This window comes from Dermacentor silvarum, chromosome 1 (genome assembly GCF_013339745.2).
Source record: "Dermacentor silvarum isolate Dsil-2018 chromosome 1, BIME_Dsil_1.4, whole genome shotgun sequence".
NCBI classification, from domain to species: Eukaryota; Metazoa; Arthropoda; class Arachnida; order Ixodida; family Ixodidae; genus Dermacentor; species Dermacentor silvarum.
Window position 1 is genome coordinate 361986602 of NC_051154.1, and position 19552 is coordinate 362006153.

General features: G+C 47.1%; 1 protein-coding gene across 1 annotated transcript in view; it reads left to right on the plus strand.

Moving 5' to 3' along the window:
- Nucleotides 1-381: 381 nt before the first annotated feature.
- LOC119445154 (uncharacterized) overlaps nt 382-19552 on the plus strand; it is a 33581-nt gene continuing 14410 nt past the window's right edge. Inside the window, exons 1-3 of the mRNA XM_037709480.2 lie at nt 382-552; nt 995-1789; nt 3683-3756. Coding sequence (XP_037565408.1) covers nt 382-552; nt 995-1789; nt 3683-3756 — 1040 coding nt within the window. The remainder of the gene's footprint in view (nt 553-994; nt 1790-3682; nt 3757-19552) is intronic.

Sequence of the window (19552 nt, forward strand, 5' to 3'; positions counted from 1 at the left end):
TATGAGATTTGGTCAAGTAACATTGGCTACGTAGCGTGTAGTTATTTTTTAGTATTTATATACTGATTTGGAAGTAAGTTTATGTTAAAGCGCATGTTACACTGCCCTTTGTTTCAAGGGCTTTGGTATGCTGAAGTATAATTTTGCCTGAATTTTGTTTGATAAAACTGTACTTGTGCGTAGTTTGGTGTGGACTGATTAAAAAAATACAGTACAAGACAGACATAATCTGCCACTAGAAACATGAATAAAAATTACAGACAATAGAAAACAATTTCTTGGATATTTTTTATTTAAGGGTTGACATGTATGCCTTCCACAAGTTCTTAGTTGACTGTTCTAAATGCGTTGTTGCTCTATTTGTAGTATCCTCAAGCCTTCATGACGGATAATTCTGCCGCAGAGAAAGCAGCCCTGCAAGCTGTTTGGCCCCAGGGGACACAGCTGCTTTGCTTTTTTCATGTTGCACAAGCAGAGTGGAGGTGGCTCACGGCAGCTTGCAACAACATCGGAAAAGAGCAGAGAAGAAGTCTCATGTCAGCATTCCGGCAGGTGTGTGCCCCAGAAGCAGTTTTGCACTCATACGGTACTAGGAGAAGTTTTGGTAGTATGTGCTTCACCGTTGATAGTGCGCAGAGCTTTACCATTTGTCACCGATCACAGGTGATAAGTTGGCTGCTGGCATAATTGTCAAAGCATTAAAGAGCTGCAACTAATTAAAAGCAGGTGGAAGCTTCACAGAAGTATGTCTTTTACTAATGCTGGCATAAATGTCGAAGCATTAAAGAGATCCAACTAATTAAAAGCAGGTGGAAGCTTCATAAAAGTGTCTTTTACTAATACTAGTCACCGGCACTGGAGAGCTAACAATTTTTTTATGCACTCTGACTAAAAGTGCACTGAGATATTCCAGTTTTCCCTAAGCATTTTGAAACAACATGAAATGGATAATACTATAGCTTCTTGAATGAATTGCTGCATTGATTTCTTTCAGATCATGTATGCTGACAGCACTGAAAAGCTGGAGAGTGCTATCAAAAACTTCCGAGAGAGTTCCCACACATCGTATCTATCACGTGTGGAAGCCTTTTTGGACCGGAAAGAAGAGTGGGTGCTGTTGTTTCGTAGCAAGCTCACAACACGTGGCCACAACACCAATAATTTTGCAGAGGCTTCCATTCGGATTTTGAAAGATATTGTTCTTTCAAGAACAAAAGCATTTAATGCTGTGGCTCTAGTGGAATCAATATCAGAAGTATGGGAGCTCTACTTCAAGAGCAGAATTTTAAAGCACGCGCACAACCATGTCCCCACACACCAGCTGCTCTACGACAGCCGTCTGAAGAAAACACCAGAAGGAGCTCAGGCATCAGTCGTCTCACTTGGGGACAACTGCTTTTTGGTGCCAAGCTTCCAAAAGAACGGCGAAATTTATGATGTGTGCGGAGATATAGGCACGTGTACATGCCGAGCTGGTTGCACAGGTGCCTTCTGCAAGCACCAGGCGCTTGTACACAAACATTTTGGTGGTATTTTTCCGAACTGCCCAGCACTGACAATAACTGACCGCCATGAACTGGGAAGACTGGCCCTCGGAGATTTGTGCCCAGGCATAGAGTTTTTTTCAAACTTCTGTGACACCAACGAAGTGCAAAGTGAGCATGGCCCAGCACTTCAACAAGAAATGTGTCCTGCTAATGCAAACGAGAATGAAGAGAGAGCAGACCCTCCAGCTGTCCTTGGACGAGAAGTGTGTCCAACATCAGGCCTCAAGCAGCAAGACAGTCAGGTGTGCGCCACTTTCCATGCTCAGGGTAATCAAAAGTGGGTATAAAGATATATAGCAGCAAATCGTGTCAAGTAAAAAACATGTCACTGGCTGACTGAAAGTAGTCGAGCATATGACATTCTACTCATGTAGTTTGTAACATTTGGGCAGAGTTGACTGGCATGCCAGTGCCTTATTGTGTGAATCATTGGAAGCCGGTATACATTATAATGATGCAACTATACCAGGCAAACTGTATATAAAGCAGTTTGGACCGATGTGCATGATAGCTGCCGCCTTGTGTGTAAAGGGAAGTTCGAATTTTCCCACATTGTTTAAGCTTCTGCAAGCTAGAACACCCCTGTTCACTAGTGTAGATTTTTTTCATGAACTTCATGCAGTCTCTTTAACAAGTGTTGCCACTAAATTTACTAGCTGCGGCAGTTGTGCTTAAAGGGTGACTGCAACGATTTCTTGAGGTCGGCGAATCTCTATGAAATTCTATGGGCATGTTCTTCTACACACTGTCATTTCTTCAAAATGGCACGCCTGAGAGCTGCGCTGACTTAGCACAAATGAATTTAATTAATCATGTGCAACTGTCTCTTTAGGCTGGGGTTTCTTACCGGCCACATTGTGCTGTGACGTAGCTGTAGGTGCCCTTTGTATCAGCACAATGCATCAGGTGCCTGAACGGAAGCTCCGCAACTGGAGGCATCCTTCATGACCTACGAGCTGCTGCGCAAAGCGTCGTGCAGGCACTGTGCACACCATCTCGGAAACCATGCATACACGTTCGTTTTTCCTGCTCAGTGCTAGATAGCACCACAAATCAAGAATAGACTGTTTTAGGAGCATGCATTTGTACAACTGGCACATGCGCATCCTAAATAGTAAAATGTCCAGATAGTAAATGAACGTGGTCACCCCCTGGTTCCATGATATAAGTGATGTGTAACCACTGTTGCCATCTGGAGACACGGTGCCAGTGCTTTGACATGGTCACTAATCAGTGTGTTATTCGTCACTTTCGTTCCCCACGCTTGCAAGACCAGCACACCTTGCATGCAAGCCTCGTTGACCTCCCTCAATCTACATCACACAGAAAGGCTCTCGACTGCCCAATCTGGCCCTATTTCATCTACTTAAAATTATTTTCAAATTTACAGAGCAATCCAACTTTGGATTGCCTTTGCGGCCTATTGCAAAGGACATCATATGCATGCATGCCTTCAGCACAACAATATAGCACAATTTCTGTAGCACAGTTTTTGTATCACTTATTGGTTCTTTTTGTTCTTGCTTCATATAGCCTACATAGCCATCTTCGTATCTAAACAGGTTATTATGTTAGTTCCCTCAAATATTGCTGCAAGTTCATGGCCACCGACAAGTGCATAAGCACTGCCTCAATCACGCTCACAGAAGCGGAGATAGAATTAGCAGAGATAGGCAGGTGGCGGTGGTCTATGCCGTAATGGCCTATCACGTCATCACATTATGGTCTAGCTACATCCTATATCCCAGGCATATCACCATGTACATACATGTGTTCATAAACAAATACGGACAGGTGTTTGTCTGTGCTTTGTCCTTTCATTTTGCATTTCTTTGATTTAACATGTTCAGCAATGCAAAAAAAAACGAGTATACACCAACTAGCCCCATTTATTGTTTTACTGAATGCGTACAACTCTTTTTATGTTATATACTTTGACAATTTTCGATATGAAGCTTTGTGTGACTCCCTTTGTCTTTAAATTATGGTGTTGATTTTGATCTAAAAATATATCAGGGTTCATGGAAGGGTACTGCAGTTTATACTGGAGGACCCTTCCTTAGGAGATACTCTGTCGTAATTTGCTGAAAACCTAATTTTTCCAACAATATCTTACAAAATGATGATTGTTGCAGGATGTGGACAACAACCTTGAAGCTCTCTTTGAGCAGATGCGGCAGATTCATGCTGAGGAGAAAGGCAACGAAACGTACAGAAGGCACCTGCTCAGTGGCACTAAACGCCTAAAGAGATTGCAAGAGCAGAAGCGTGGTATTGGGGTCATGATGGCTATGGATGCTGCTTTAGGCCTCGAGTTAAGGCGTGGGCGTTGTATTAAAGTGCAGCCCACAGCAACTTCAAGACGACGTCCAGGAGTGACAAGAGGCTCCAAGCGAGTAGCAGCGGGACGACCACCGAGTGGCCCTTCACCTAAGCGAGCAAACAAGCGGCGTCATGTGCTGCAGCAGAGTGTAGATAACATTCCACATGTGAAGTTGCATGGCTATGGACATTGATGCAACTTGTTTCGGTTAATTTCTCATATTCACTCGCTCTTTCTTTTGAGCTCTAAATACGTGTGCAACCGATGTGTTCATCACCTGAGGCAGAGCTTGTGATAATACTTTTCTGCTGGTCACGAAACTTCAGGACAAGTTTGCTATAGGGACAGCAGCTGCTGCTCAGAGTGCCACTGAAAATGAGGAGGCTGCAATGGTGGAGGTTGTCAGCTTGATTTGGCGGTTTAGAATAGTTTAGGCCTGATAGCAATAGGCCGACATAATGTCAGTTTTGGTCTGCTGATCTGCAACAGCTGTGTTGGCAGGAGTGGAGTCATAAGCAGACAAGTCAGACGATTTTGTTGCCACACTGCAGTGACACAACGGCTCCCTGTGACGACGCGGCTGTCGTGGAATTTTTGGCGCTGAATTGCTTGCTATTTTTTGGTACTCATTTTCAAAAACATATTAGCATATTCGCGGCAAGAAACAGTTAGATGGTGCAAAAGTTTTCGCGTTTGAATACAGATTTATGCGAGCGGTGTATTTGTTCACATTGGCACACACTGGCCACAGTTGGCTGTTGTTCACTTCAAACATCACATAAGCTGCATAGCTCTGACACAAAATTGTGATGAAGAATTACAAGACATGCTAATTTGCAAATATGAGCATCATTGCATCAGACTTACAGGACGAGCTGCATGATATGAGCGACCGGCGACGTCAGAGGCCCCCTTTGAAAACAGCGAATGGGAGACAGTGGGTGCTAATGATAGCTAATTTTTGCTTTTTTTATAACTCTTCATCCTGCATGCAGTGTGCCTGATGAAGTATTGTTAAAGGAAACTGTAAATATAAGTGCTCAGTAAGAGCGCTTAGCTTCTTTTGAAAATGTTGGTGCCTGCTGTACACTCGCATGGCTCAATGAAGCACACTGCAGCATTGTGGGGGTTGTTACTTGTTGCCCATTTGGCATAAGAGGCAAACAAATGCATCAGCATAAGAATATTACAACCTCCTCTATAGGTCGTCAAAAATACATGCAGGGCTACCACTATATGGAGTCACATTTCGTTCATGAAAGCGCCGGCGAGTGCGACTGACAGCCTTCGATCGACAACGGTGATGTACTGATGTTGGCTCTGCAGTGTCCCCACTTCCTGCTTGTGTGCACACCTTACAACGCTTCAAATCACTATGGCTAGAACTTAACTACAAAAGCAGGTCTGTCGTTAGTGGGTGCATGAACTTTTCTGCTGCGTTAGGCCTAACATTCGCTGAGGAAGTTTGACACAGCCTCAAAATTGATTTGGAACAACTGGCACTTGTGCATTTCAACTTTAGAAGCTCATTTCACCACACTTTAAACACGAATGAATATATTGTGTCCCAGCTAACGGTAAGCCAAGCTGTTAAAATAAAATAAAAAACATAGCCTGACGACTGAACACCATAGGTCTGAACACAAACACACCAGCAAATACCTGAGCCGCTTGCCAAGTGTCCCCTCATCGTGGCCTCTCTGAATCTTTGGTGCCACCACACAGTCACTGTTGGCAGCGTATGAAGCTCCCCATTGCGTGATGGAGAAGTTTCGTGGCCAGTTCAATGCATTCACTCTCCCCTAAGCTTCGCCAAGACACTGCTGCTAAGGGGTCGTTATTGAGGTTACCATAGGAGTGAGGTGCGCGCTTGCCGACTGGTCAAGTTCAAATTATCCAGCAAAGTCAAATTTTAGAGTAAAAATAACGAAAGCTTGGGCCCATAAGCATGCATAGGCACAAGCCGGAACTTTCGGTTGGAACTGAATTAACTGGAGTTGAATTAATGGTAGTCTACTGTGTATTCTTCCCAACTACTTCACCTGGTGCTAGAGGCCAAAGAATATTGCTGCTGTGCCCTTGTGCGCTGTGGTTTCTGAACCACCCTACAGCCTTTACCAGTTTAAATTCATGCCATTTGGCCTGCATAACACCTCTATGTTTGAATGGATGACGGACTCTCTCCTTTTGCAGCTACAAGTGGTGCATTTGCCTTTAGCTACCTTGATGATATTGCAGTCTTTTCTCCCACATGCTGGTGCCACTTCATGTGCCTTTTTTTCTCATGCTGGCCTTCAAATGAACTCTACCAAGTGCCATTTCGGGTGTCGTCAAATAACTGTGCTTTGCCACCTCGTCAGTGCTAAAGGAATTCCACTTGACCGTGACAAGCTTCATGTTATTCAAGACTTGCTTGTGCCAGGTTTTCTAAGGAGATTCGAAGGTTTCTCAGCCTTTATTATTACTTTCAATGCTTCGTTACGAACTTTGCAGACACAGCTTGTCCCCTCTCGCACCTCCTGACGGACATTGAATTTTCATGGGGCACTGAGCAAGCTGCACCTTTTGCTACCTTTCGACACATCCATCTGCTCAATATGCGGCACTCTCAACCTCGTCCCCAAACCCAAGTGCACAGTGAAGTGTTCTCTGTGTCAAGGAAACCATCCGACGACTTCCGAATGTGTCCTCAAAGACCCTCACCACCACCCCCGTTGCCCCATCGACCCCGACAAGACCAACCTCGAAGGACTTGCTCCTGCTCTCAGTCAACGCATCAATCCAAATATGGACCTACGTCTGATACTACACCAAAAACTAGTCATCATTCTCAATCAAGTTCGAGATCAGCTATGAGACGCAGATCGGAATCTCGAATCAGACCAGCCTGCAAGATTACCACATCAAGGGAACCACAGGTGAGCTGCGCAGAATGCTGCTTCCCGCAACCCCCAAAACGTCCCACACCCCCACCACACCTCCATCAATTAATGGATATGCATACTAGCCCCACCCCGACAGAGCAGGCCCTTGCAAACATTGTACAAGAGCTTTGCACTGAGATAAGGGAATGTGAGTATGCACCTGACACTGAGATTCTGACGAGTACACACCTGACAACCATCAACCATACTTTTACGGACTCTGGCACCGACCATGTCCTTATTGAAATTGCCCCTAGAGACCGCAGTGACACCAGCGTCAACGTACTCAACATCTACACATTTTTGAAAGAGAACTTCGACCGCCTTATTCAACAGACCAAACAGCTAGAAGGCTGTAATGGACTACTCAAACTAGGTGGCTTCCACGCCACGCGTGCAGCATGGGGCTGCACCACAAATACGCCTAAAGATACAACACTATATTGTTACGAGGCATTGCGTATTAGCCTGCCATTAAAGGACCGCTGTGCTACGCGAAGAGGAAGAAGATGGGATATGCCTCGTGAGATGCTGTCAGCCATTCTCTGGTAGTAGCAGCAGCCTATAAATATTTTCTCTCCCGTGTACTTGCGAATCCCCGTGACAATTTGGTGGAGGTGCTGGGTACTAGAAGAAGTGCTGTACAACGGAGCTCCGCAGTGGTCGTCGAGTCGGGGTCATCATTATGACAGACGAGACCACGACCACGCCACCTGCGCCATCTTGGCTCTTGCCGTAAAGTGGACATGGACATGACGGAGTCGGACAAGGTTCGCCACGTACTAAAGGGATTCGCAGACGATGCGTTCAACCAATTACTGTGCCGAAATTGTGCGACCATCGACGCAATTATTGAAGAATGTCGGCGTTTTGAGCAGGCCAAAAGCCGGCGTATTGCAAGGTCATTCGCTCGGCTACCGAACACCGCCCCGACGTCATCATGCGAAGACGGACAGGCCTCTCGTCTGCAGTCATCGGCACCATCGGAAATTACACGAATCGTCCGTCGGGAAATCGAAGCTATTTCTCCTGCTCTCCCCAACAACGGCCACGGCGATTTTCACGTGCTGGCTGTTTCCATGGTCCCGTCCATTGTGCGGGAGGAACTCGGCAACTTGGGTTTCGCCGTCTGCACCGTTGCTCAGTCTCGGACAACTGACTTTCACCCTTGGTCGCCGCCTCGCCCAAGATCACCGCCCCAGAAACAACGGTTTTATCCGCGCTCTCGTAATCCGGCTGAATGGTGGACGGCAGATGATCGGCCGATTTGCTTCCACTGCCGCCGTATCGGTCACGTCGTGCGCCATTGCAACAACCGTTGGGTGTCGCCGTTAACCCGGGATGACACTGCTAGCCGCACTGACAACTACCGCCGTTTTCAGCCCGCTCAGCCATACCAGCCATACAACACTGACAGCTACCGCCGCTTCAAGCCTTTTGAGCTGTACAACGTCGATGCCACCCCTATGCCGCACAGCCGTTCCCCGTCGCCCCGAGGTCACCAGTCCCGTTCACCGCCAGCGCGTCGGTCGTCGTCTCCTTCGCCTCTACGACGACGTCCGACATCGCCGCTCAACCTTCAACAGGGAAACTAAGGGATGCAGCTCTTAGAGGTGACGCTGCATCTTCGACTTCCACATCAAATCCTCTCCTCATATTGCCGATGCAACGAAACTTGATCGACTTTGATGTTGACGGCTTAACTGTTCCCGCACTCGTCAATACTGGGGCACAAATATCAGTGATGAGTAATCACCTTCGTCGTTGCCTTAAGAAATTACTTACCCCCGCCGCTACTGGTATTATTCGTGTCGCTGATGGAAGAAGTCCCGCAGTCATCGGAATGTGCACAGCTCGCATCACCATCGCCGGTCACCATATATCTGTTTTGTTTACAGTTCTCGAGCAATGCCCCAACGAGGTCATTCTCGGACTCGATTTTTTCTCGGCCCATGCTGCTCTCATTGACTGTGCAACTGGCGTCCTTCAACTTGAGCTTCCTCAACTGGCGGCTGTTCCAGATGTACTGGCACACCGCTTATGCTCTGTCGATTATGTTCGGTTGGCACCGCAAGCCGCCACGTGTGTTGCCTTGACGACGGCATCACCAGTTCCAGACGGCGACTACATAGTGTCTCCGCTAGTTGAAGTACTGCTGACCAGAAATATTGCTGTGCCACACACCCTCGTGACTGTTGTCGACAACCACGTCCAGCTCCCACTTCTCAACTTCAGCAACTCGACCCAAGCTCTCCCGTAAGGCATCTCAGTGGCCAACGTGTCTGCGCTTGATGAATGCGACGTCGCGGCACTAGACGCGGACACTTGTTCGTCCTTTCTCGCAAGCGGTCCGGCAAGTCCAATCCCCGTGACAATATAATGTGATACAGCAACATCAGCTCACCATCCGCATGGATTCTCGACACCTTACAAGAGTGGGCAGCAGCATCGAGACATGTCTTGACTTCACACTATCCTACCGACTCCCGCTAGCCGAATGGTGAAACACAAATGAGACACTAGGTGGCGATCACTGCATACTTCATATCACAATCCATACAAGAAACTTCCTGCGTCGAAAAATCCGCACCATCAAGCTAACAGACTGGATTGCCTTCAGACAAGATCATCTGACCACTGGTTTTAGCATCATCGATAACCTTGAGGAATGGCTGAGTGGTATCCAAGTGACAATTAAACACTCCAAAAACATAGTACTCACCACGGACAACCCAACAATTGATCCACACCTCCTGCACCTTTGGGAAGCCCGACACAGCCTCGCCATGAGATGGCGCAGACAGAAATACAACAGATGCTGGAAGTCCACATTGCAGCCCTCACCGCAGCCGCTGAGAAATACGCCGATCAACTCACACGAAAGAACTGTGGTCAGATGTGCAATGCTATACAAGGTACACTTGGCACAGCCAAAACATGGCATATTCGCCGGCACTTTCTTGATGCCACCCAAAACAAGCACACCATGAAGTGAATTCTTTACAACTATCCTGGAACTAACGACCAACTCCTTCAAGATCTTAAAGTACATCAGAGATCTAGGCACACCTGTTGAAATTCCTCCTGAATGTACGGGGTCTCCAAATGAGACACTACATCAGCCAATCATTTCATCTGAACTTGTGCAAGCTCTTAACTTACTCGCAACACGACACCTAGTCGCGACTGAATCACTAATAAAATCCTCCGGAACCTAGACGACTACTCCCTGCAGGTCACACTTAACCTTGTTAACAAACATTGGAAGATGGGTAGCAGGATGGAAGAATGCCGAGATCACGTTAATTGCCCATACCGGGTAAAACGCTCTGTCTCAGCAACCTATGGCACCCCATATCACCGAGATCCTGTCCGGGAAAGCTCTTTGAGCATATTGTCCACGAAAGAGTTGAACATCACATACAGGACCAGCATCTCCTCCCAGACATGATGTTTGGTTTCCGACCCAATCTTCCCACCCAAGATATTCTACTTCAACTGAAGGAAGAAGTCCTCGACCATGTCACACCTGATAGCTCAAAAGCCATTCTTGCCTTAGAGCTCAAGGAAGTTTTTGACCATGTGGCACACCATACCATTCTAGAGAATCTGAGCAACACCAACTGCAAATCACGCACACATGACTATATCGAGGGCCTCCTTGACAACTGTAGAACCACTATCACAACATCATCGACAACTTGCGGACGCCACCTCACTGCACACTGACACGGGCCTGCGCCCATGTCATGAGTGAGTGGAGAGCAACAAAACACTGCGGAGGAGCAGCAGCTCCTAACACCATCGAGTGGCCAACAAGGAAGACGATGTTGGCGGGCGGTGGCACGAGCGGCCGGACGAGTGAGAGAGGATCAACCAATTAGTGGTGGGCACGAAACCACAGGTACGAGGAGAAAGAAGGGGACAGACTGGAACGCTCGGAGATAGGGGTTCGAAGATCGCTGGTGTCAGTGTCGTCGGTGTCCAGACTCGAACCCGAGAGCCTCGACAGAACCAGGACGACCCTGGCTGTCCCTGGAGAGATCCGCCGAGCATAGGGCTCTGCTATTCCTGCTGCTGTTGGCGTTCCTGCTCCTGGTGCTGATCCTGAGCTCCTGCTGCTGATCCTGAGCCACCGTGTGGAGAGCAGAGGTCACCTGGGGCGACCAGAGGCCTTGAGCGATGCTGGTGAGATGCGCCAGGGCAGAACCGCGAGCCAAGAAACCAGTACGTGTGCTGCTCAGCTGTAGCGGTCGCACTTCGATGGCCTTGGACCCCACCGCCCAGGACTGGCTCTACCGTGCGCCCGCGTCTCTCGTGTGCCACTGCCCATCAAGCCACTACCGCCGTCAACACAAGCACCAGTGCATGCTGTCAAACCACTGTCCGAGTAACTAAGACTTTCGATGATTTGAGTATGTCTTTCTTAGTTCTAGATCGAGAGTAGTTTGAACTTCTCACGTGGCGAGTTGTATTATTTTTTTGCACTTTCTGTGTGCTGTTTAGTGTTCTCTTATTTTCTTTTTCTTGCAATGAATATTACGTTGGTTTTGGGGAAAAATGGCTTCGTCTTTCCTGAAATGAGGCTCTGCCTAAGTGTAATGACTCACACCCAAGGAACCTGTCATCATAGCCCGAGCGCAAGCCAACCGAGCACTGCAAATTGAGACCCTGGCTGAGACTTAAATGGAGCCTTTACCACTACCCTATACTCATCTCCTACAGCACTATCGCTTGACTCACTGTACCCTACCACCCCCACACATAAGACTTGCTCCTGAAGAGGCTGTGGCCTGGTGAAGACTTCAGACTAATACTTATCCCCATCTTAGCTCTATACGATGCCACCCATCCCACTTTATACTCATATAGATGTCCTTGCTGTGATGAATGCGCCTCCTTATATCACTCAGTGTAGCCATGCGCACATACCCCACCCAACCTTCCGTCCATTCTCAGCCCAACCCCTGACCAGTGGGAAGCAGTGCTGACCAACTCGGATCCGCACGACCAGCAACTAAGGAGCCTACCTGCAGCAAGCGAAAAAGCTCAACTAGCTTCAATGCTCGTGCCGTTTTTAATAAATGTTTTGTGCTACTACTACTGCCGGAACATAGCTTTTTCGCCACTGAAATGAGTGTGCCTCGCTTTAGTGCGGGCACAAAATTTCTTATTGTGACTTCCCGTTTTAACTTTTTTCAAGTAGCTGAAATGACTTTCTGAAACCTCGTGTCGCAAGCTGTAAACTTCACAGCAGCATCAGCGCTATTGTGGCTTTTACTAGCTTGTCCAACTGATGTTTTTGTGAAGACGTTTGCATGCCTTTGTTGACATCTGTATCTCCTGTGCGTATGCAGTGAAAGCTACTCGGTAGAGTAGTTTTGAAAACTCTCCAAGCTAATATGGCACATGAATAAAAACCAAGTTTTCATATGCTGTTCCCGGTGAAAACCTCTCTTGAGCTGACAGCAAGGTCAAAGCAATGGTAAAACTTTATTTGAGAAAACAGCTGTGTAAACTGCATACACAAGTCACAGTATCATATTAAGCAGTACGAAAGTTATATTTCAACCACAGCTGCAACAGTTATACAAAATAATGAAAATGAACTGCCCACAATTATTCCAACTGCAATAATTTTGTGAACAAATAATGGTTTAGTTAGGTTAGCAACTAGCCCTCATATTTCTGGGCAATGCAATGTAGCCCGCAACATTGTATTGCCTATATAAGTTAACACCTTTTATTTTTAATGTTCAATTAAATTTCTTATAAAAAGCGTTTGCTGTTTCCACACCCCTTACAGCTCAAGTAAAGCACCACTTCGACTATGAGTAATGACACTTCGACCAAACGTGTTTCTTGTTCGGTCAGAACTGGCATAAGCTCTGCAAATAAGTCTAAGTTTAGTCTAACATACACGTACAACATGCGCGAGTTCGACGCACCCTGTAGCCTTCACGTGCGGTTTGCGTTAGCCACAAAAAAGAACTAAAGTCAGTTCATCACAGTAACACTCACGAACTTGCTGCTACGTTTCGTAGTTGGTCTCGGCTCTCCGTTATTCACCAGCTCACACATAGAAACATATGCTTATTTTTGTACTCGCGCTAAACAACCGCTCAGCAGACACACGTTGCCCTTTCTCAATCACGAAATAACTCGAAATTTGACCTGAACGTCGCCCCCGAGGGCTCCGTGGTCGCTGCGCATGCGTGAGCTGAGAGAAGGTGAGAAAGGAGAACAACTCTCCTTTGCCGAATGTGACGTCACAATGTTTGTCTTTCTTTTTTTTTCTTTTTGAAATAGCTACTCTCGAGTGCCAAACTCGGCTTGATTCGTGGTAACGCGTGAAGTTCGTAAGCTAGGAGAAGTGACTGCGGTTGTCGCTTTCTCTCAAATAACGTGTGTAATGAAGATTGCTTCATTAGACGCCGCTGATTCTGAATTCGATTGTCGATTTCATGGCTCGTAGGCCTAACGTGGATTAGCTTGGCTGGTGAAGGTACGTCAAGTTGGTTACTCAAAATTAGGCGCAATAAATCGATTGCTGCTAACAGAATAACATCTTAATTGCAATTAAACGCAAAACTACGAAAGTCAAAATTACTCTTCCTATCATGAAATGGTATAGTTTATTTTAATATTTAGAATAGTTTTTCTTTGACACCGTAGTGGCACTGCAAGCGCATGACGCTATTCGCAAACGCAAAGCCCTATTCTAAAACTCATCACTCTTGCAATCCCCAACGCTAACACCCGCAAAGCTCTTTGGGGCCCCAAACTTTTGGGGCCCCTATTCTAAAACTCTCTAATGACCTCAGGCTGCAGCGACAGTAGCAGTAGACCGCAGTGCTTCAGCATCCCAGGTAGTCATCGTAAAAAGAGTCACGTTTTCGCCCCCGGACGACACACTGCCATATTCCAGTTCACCATACTAATGCAGCATTAAAACTTCTATCATACTTTCTTTCAGGGGCGGATCCAGGTTTTTTCTGAGGGGGGGGGGGGGGGGTCAGCTTCTGTCAATGATGATGATGATAGTAGCCTTTCTTATTTACCGAAATATACCGTTTTTGCTCACAATAAACCCGCGTTTTATACGGCTAGAGTAACACCTGTAGCCCTCTGTGGTGGCTCAGTCAGCTCAGGCGTTGAGCACGCGATCGCGGGATCAAATGCCGGCCGCGGCGGCCGCATTTCGATGGAGGCGAAATGCAAAAACGCCCGTGTTCTTGCGTTGTAGTGCAGGTTAAAGAACCCCAGGTGGTCAAAATTAATCCGGAGCCTTCCACTACAGCGTGCCTCATAATCAGAATTGGTTTTGGCACGTAAAACCCCAGAAAGAGGAAGAAGACGTACCTGTAGCGAAGCCAGGTATCGGTTTCTCCGAGCTTATAGGAAAAGGACGTTACCCAATACAACCATGTGCTTGGTGGATGATGCGCCTGGTAATACAAGGTGTTCAAAACTAAGCTTTATGGTTTTCTTAACGTTAGGCACTGGGAGGCACGCGAAGACCACCTGTGCAAATAAGTTATGTGGCTAAGGGGGCACAAAGTGAGATGATAATTATCGCTGTGAGCAGCCCAATTAACTAAAATTGAACAATTATTTTTGGTTGACTGCAGTAAGTGGGTATGTTTGTATTGAAAACTTAGAGACAGTCGTATTTCTAAACAGTATCAGTCGGAAGAATTATTCTAGCGTGTCCGTGCTCCGAGATATCTGACTCCAAACTTCAATTGTCGTACTGCGCAAAATAATCGAGTCGACGCGAGAGCGGTTTATGCTTTGCGTTGCTGTGGAAGGGAGGCATTTTGGACATTTTTAGGGCATTGACATCTTGATGGGTGAAATGTTGTCATGAGATTTGTGCACGACAACACCAAACTTAAAGCGGCAGTATGAAATATTCGTTAGCATAGCTAAAAAGGTTTCTGCTGTTGATGGTGCAGTTGTTGCTCTTGATTTCAATAAAACTTACAATACATGGAAATCAGCAGTCACTTTATTTGCCTAGCCCAGACAAGGACCATGCCCGGTCGTCTAGTCACCATTACGCACGCGTACTACCCTCCGGCTTCTCCGCTCGCGCCATTATGTCGGCATGGCAGCTGCCGCCATCTTTACAGGCTGCGCGGTCGCGTGTTACGACAGCCGGTTACAGGTTCTTAGTTTTTTTTTTCATTTCGCCAGCCGTGAGGGGAAGGTGGACAGTTATTATCTTTGCCAATGCCTCCGCCCCGTTGTCAGACTAAACGCCGCACGCAACAGCTGCGTCACATCAGGGAGGAGCTTTGCGCCGATCCTCACTCTCTTGCATGCGTAATCATGCGAATGACAATTAAAATTTGGAGTTGGATATCTCGGAGCACAGACACGCTAGGAGAATTCTTCCAAGTGAAACTGTGTAGAAACACGACTGCCTCTAACTTTTGAATACAAACATACACACTGCAGTCAATAAAAAGTTAATTATTCAATTTTGGTTAATTGGACTGCTGACAGCAATAATTATCATCTCACTTTGTGTCCGCCTGGCCACATAACTGATTTGCGCAGGTGGTCTGCATGTGCCTCCCAGTGCATAATTTTAAGAAAGCCATAAAGCTTAATTTTGAACACCCGGTATATCTAGCCTGTATTAATTGTTTCTTAAAATAAAATTTGGGATGATCTTTTGCAGGTTCGTTATAAATGCGTAAGCACGGGTCCGTCTTTGGAGTTCTGTTGGGACACCTTGATTTCCTTAAGGAGATACCTTGTGTTCGGCTGAGACACCTTCGTTTGCTTTGGAGGACTAACTCCCGTATTCTCAAACAGCCCTCGACTCGAAGCTCTTACTCCACTCTACCTTGTTGAGCACAGCGCCGCTTCTCGACTGATAAAGACGCGACAATTCTCAAGAATTCCCGTGAATGATCATGAAGCTCAGTGACCACTTCTGTGGAGGGATGGCGGTGGCATCTTCTCTCTTGAGTCGTGGTGGTGTGTTGACTCGAGGAACGTTCTTGAATACGGGCGTAACGCTCCGCTCCAACGCAGCAACCACTACGCTGGTGGTTTACGATATGCCAATCACCGCGTATGAAGACTCACGACGCCACCTACCAGAATAACGATGTGGCGTAGTAGCCGAGAGCGCGAGCCAGCGTCTTCATGTTTTGTTTCCCACGCTACGTCATCCTTTTACACAAGGCGCGCATCTGCTCCCGTTTCTCTAACCACGCGACGCCATCCTAGGCCCGCGCACTGGCGTTGGCCGCTGACGTCACGCTCCCACACTTCGCAGCCGCGGCTCGAGGCTTCGCCCCGCTCCGCGAGAACGCCCACTTAGATAAACGGATCCGGCGGGCTTGAGCCTCCTATGCATAATGTACGACAATAAAACTGCGAAGTTACAATGAAAAACTTGTAGCGTACGAACGGCACTGTGCTCGTACTGGATATTGTCAACGTGTAACTGTGATCACAATGAGTGCTACAGTTAAAGAAAAGTTGCCTATGCGTAGTTCTTAGTTCAGCTGTTAGTTGTTATTATTTATATATGAACACTTCAGCGAGAGATCTCTTTCATTAATTAAGCGGGTTGGTCGCGGAACCGATGAGAGCCAATGAGGCAACCGTTGACATCCCAAGGGGAAACTAAGTTAATCAGGCGCGAAGGCGCTCGAGCGGACCTTGGCGTGCTTGGCAAAAGGGACGTCCCCTTGTTCATTCGACGCCACCGACGGGACGAGTAAGGCACGGCAGGCGCCAGGAGGTCCAAGGTGTTCATGAGAAAAAATAACTACGGCAACTTCGCGACACCAGACTCCTACGGAATACAACTAAGCTTGTGAGCGAGCTAGCGTCTACATGGTGTGAGGGCGAGGCTGGGGCAAGATACTTGAGGCTGGGCATGAAGGCAGTAACAATAGCTGATACCACTGGTACTCGCGAAAAATACTTTTGAAGAATGCTGGTGGCCATATTTCTTTTTTTTTGCGACAGGGCCATCCGCCTGTCAGCGAGGGGGCGATGCAGAAATCTGAGGGGGGGGGGGGGGTCAGGACATCCGGACATCCCCCCTGGATCCACGCCTGCTTTCTTTCTCTATGCTTCAGTCGAACTAACTTCTTGCTCGGAACTTGCGCGACGACGCTGCCGCGCGGAAGAACACGGGCACACGCACGCAGTCTCGATTTCTGTTGTTTCGGATTTGCGGGCAGTGGTGTCTTGGAATTCAACATTATATTCGTTCCGGGTTTCTTCATTTGCCCCGTTTTTCGCTGTGGCAAGGTCCAACCGTGCAGCATTGTGGATTCTCCGGCTCCTGTGAAAGTATTGCATGGTAAGTTCGAATGAACTTGAATTCTTCGTTGTGTCAGAAAGCTGTTCATCTACGAATCACTGATCCACTGCCCTCCCGTGCGCCTGCCTGTCTATATGGAGCGCTTCCTTGCTGTAGGTTAATATTCTAGACCTCCTGCGAGTGCTTTTGTGACGTTCAGCCGTCGCTATTCTTTCTGGGCACGCAACTGAACGGCGTAGCTTGCTCTATTGCCCCTAGGAATCTAAAAGTTGTCGCCGAATCCGCGGCGGTGGTTGTCACTTCGTCTAGCCGCTCACGGAGCCGATTAGTTGATGTGCCCGTGCGGTGGTGATGTTTAGTGTGTCGTTGCACGAGTTTTTATCAGCATTGACGGCGTGCTCATGTCTCCTGCGTTTACCTCACAACTGCAAATAACGCGCGAAAGCGCCGCCAGAGATGCCACCGCGTCTTGCACTGGCCATTGCACTGGCGCACCGGCGTTAGAATTACGCGCTGCTGCACGTTCGAACGCTGGTAAGAAATTCGCAGGTAAGCTGCGGTTATCACAGCACGATTATCTTTTGTTGGGGCATCGCACATCGTTTCGAACGCTGGCGGCAAACGAGGCGCTGGTAAGGCTGCGCTGCTTCGACAAAAACACCACTCGCAGCGGCGCGTCAGCCGGCACGGATCAGACATAGAGAAAGGAATTGAATTTCTTTCTCTATGGATCAGATATCTTGCTGGAAACGCCACTGCGAAGGCGACCCGGTGAATTCCTTTCGTGCGTGGGTCGAGCACGCCTTGAGCAGCGGCGCGCCCGACGCGTGTTCGCGATTACAACGCCGGCACTCCAGTAGAAAACGCGTATGGCATCTCTGGCCACTCGCTCGCATATTGTTGGGAACGGATCTGAGGTCGGTACTTATGCGTTCTAGAGAGGCTCGAGGAAGTACCAAAGTCAGGTCGTGAGACGGTTTTTTTTTATGACGGATGCAGAGAAATCGTGTATAATGGCCACAATTGACAGTAACTCCCCACTACAGATTAATAAATTAAGATTAAGAGATTATGAAATATAACAGGCTTACATTTCTACGACTATTCCTATGATGTACCAGTGCGCCCAGCTCTTGGTCCTTCCATTTGTAAGAAAGATCTGGTTACGTAACTGCAGTTTTACCCGCCGCGGTGGTTCAGTCAGCAAAGGCGTTACGCTGCTGAGCACGAGATCGCGGGATCGAATCCCGGCCGCGGCCGCCGAATTTCGTTAAAACGTTAAAGAACCCCAGGTGGTCAAAATTAATCCGGAGCCCTCCACTACGGCGTGCCTAATAATCAGAACTGGTTTTGGCACCTAAAACTTCCCCAGAAAGAAAAAAACAAAAAAAAAAACAATTGCATTTGATGCTTTGCATCACATTTTTTTCTTTCTGGAGACTGCAGGGGTGTGTTTGGATGGAAGGTTGAGAAAAATACCCAGAGATGTAGCGCTGCTGTTTACATCGTTCTTACACTTGAACACAGGGAATGATGCAGTGCTGGAGTGGAGTTAAAAAAACAGAAACGGAGACCAGGTCTTGGTGACAAGGATGCTGCTTTTGTCGGTCGCATGCCCCTAGTGGTGTCCTCCTTCAAAGATGATCTCGGCCAACTCATACAAGTGCATGAGGTAAGAGCCGGTGTTAACATGCATGCGTTAACGTGCATGCATTATATGCAAGTCACATGTTTGCAAGGTTTAGTCAGTTCTTGGGGTGTGATGTTGGCAGTGAGTGATTGGTTAGTGGTCATTCTTTGATTTCTACTGCATAAGTGAAAGATAACCTTTGCTTTTTTTACAGTTGTATGTGGCTGTACGTTCAATTTACAGGAAATTCTGCAGCCTGTAGTTACCTTTACAGTAGTTTTCAAATGTAAATTAGCTAAATAACCTAAGCATGTCTGTGCCACACTACCCCATTATATTTTTCATCCTTTTAACATGCTGCAACTAATCCCTCACAGTAGAAGCACAGTGATTCAGGCACATATTTCTACTGATGTCAAAGCAGTGGAACTGTCAGGCTAAATCTTAGACATTATTGGATCCACAAGGTTGAACGTTCAACACCGAAACTGAAAACACAGTCGAAAGATGGTTATGCAAGCAGGAAAGATGGTGTTATTACTCGTTACTTGTGATGTAATTTGCTCAGTTTGGTGTAGGCCTCTAAGGCTCTGCCATGTTTAACTTCTATCTTTGTGACTTCAGATGATTATATACATTTTACTACTGATTCCCTTGTAGTTAACCACAAAGGGCCTCTTCTTAGGCAAACTAAACAAGTCAAGCTTACAATTGTAATTATTTGAGCACACAAGCAGATCAGTTTCCTAAAACATTGCAGGCATAATGAGCATGCTGTTGTGTTTTGAACTGAGCAGGGGGACTGCTATAATATGTTCACTTTGTTCCTAA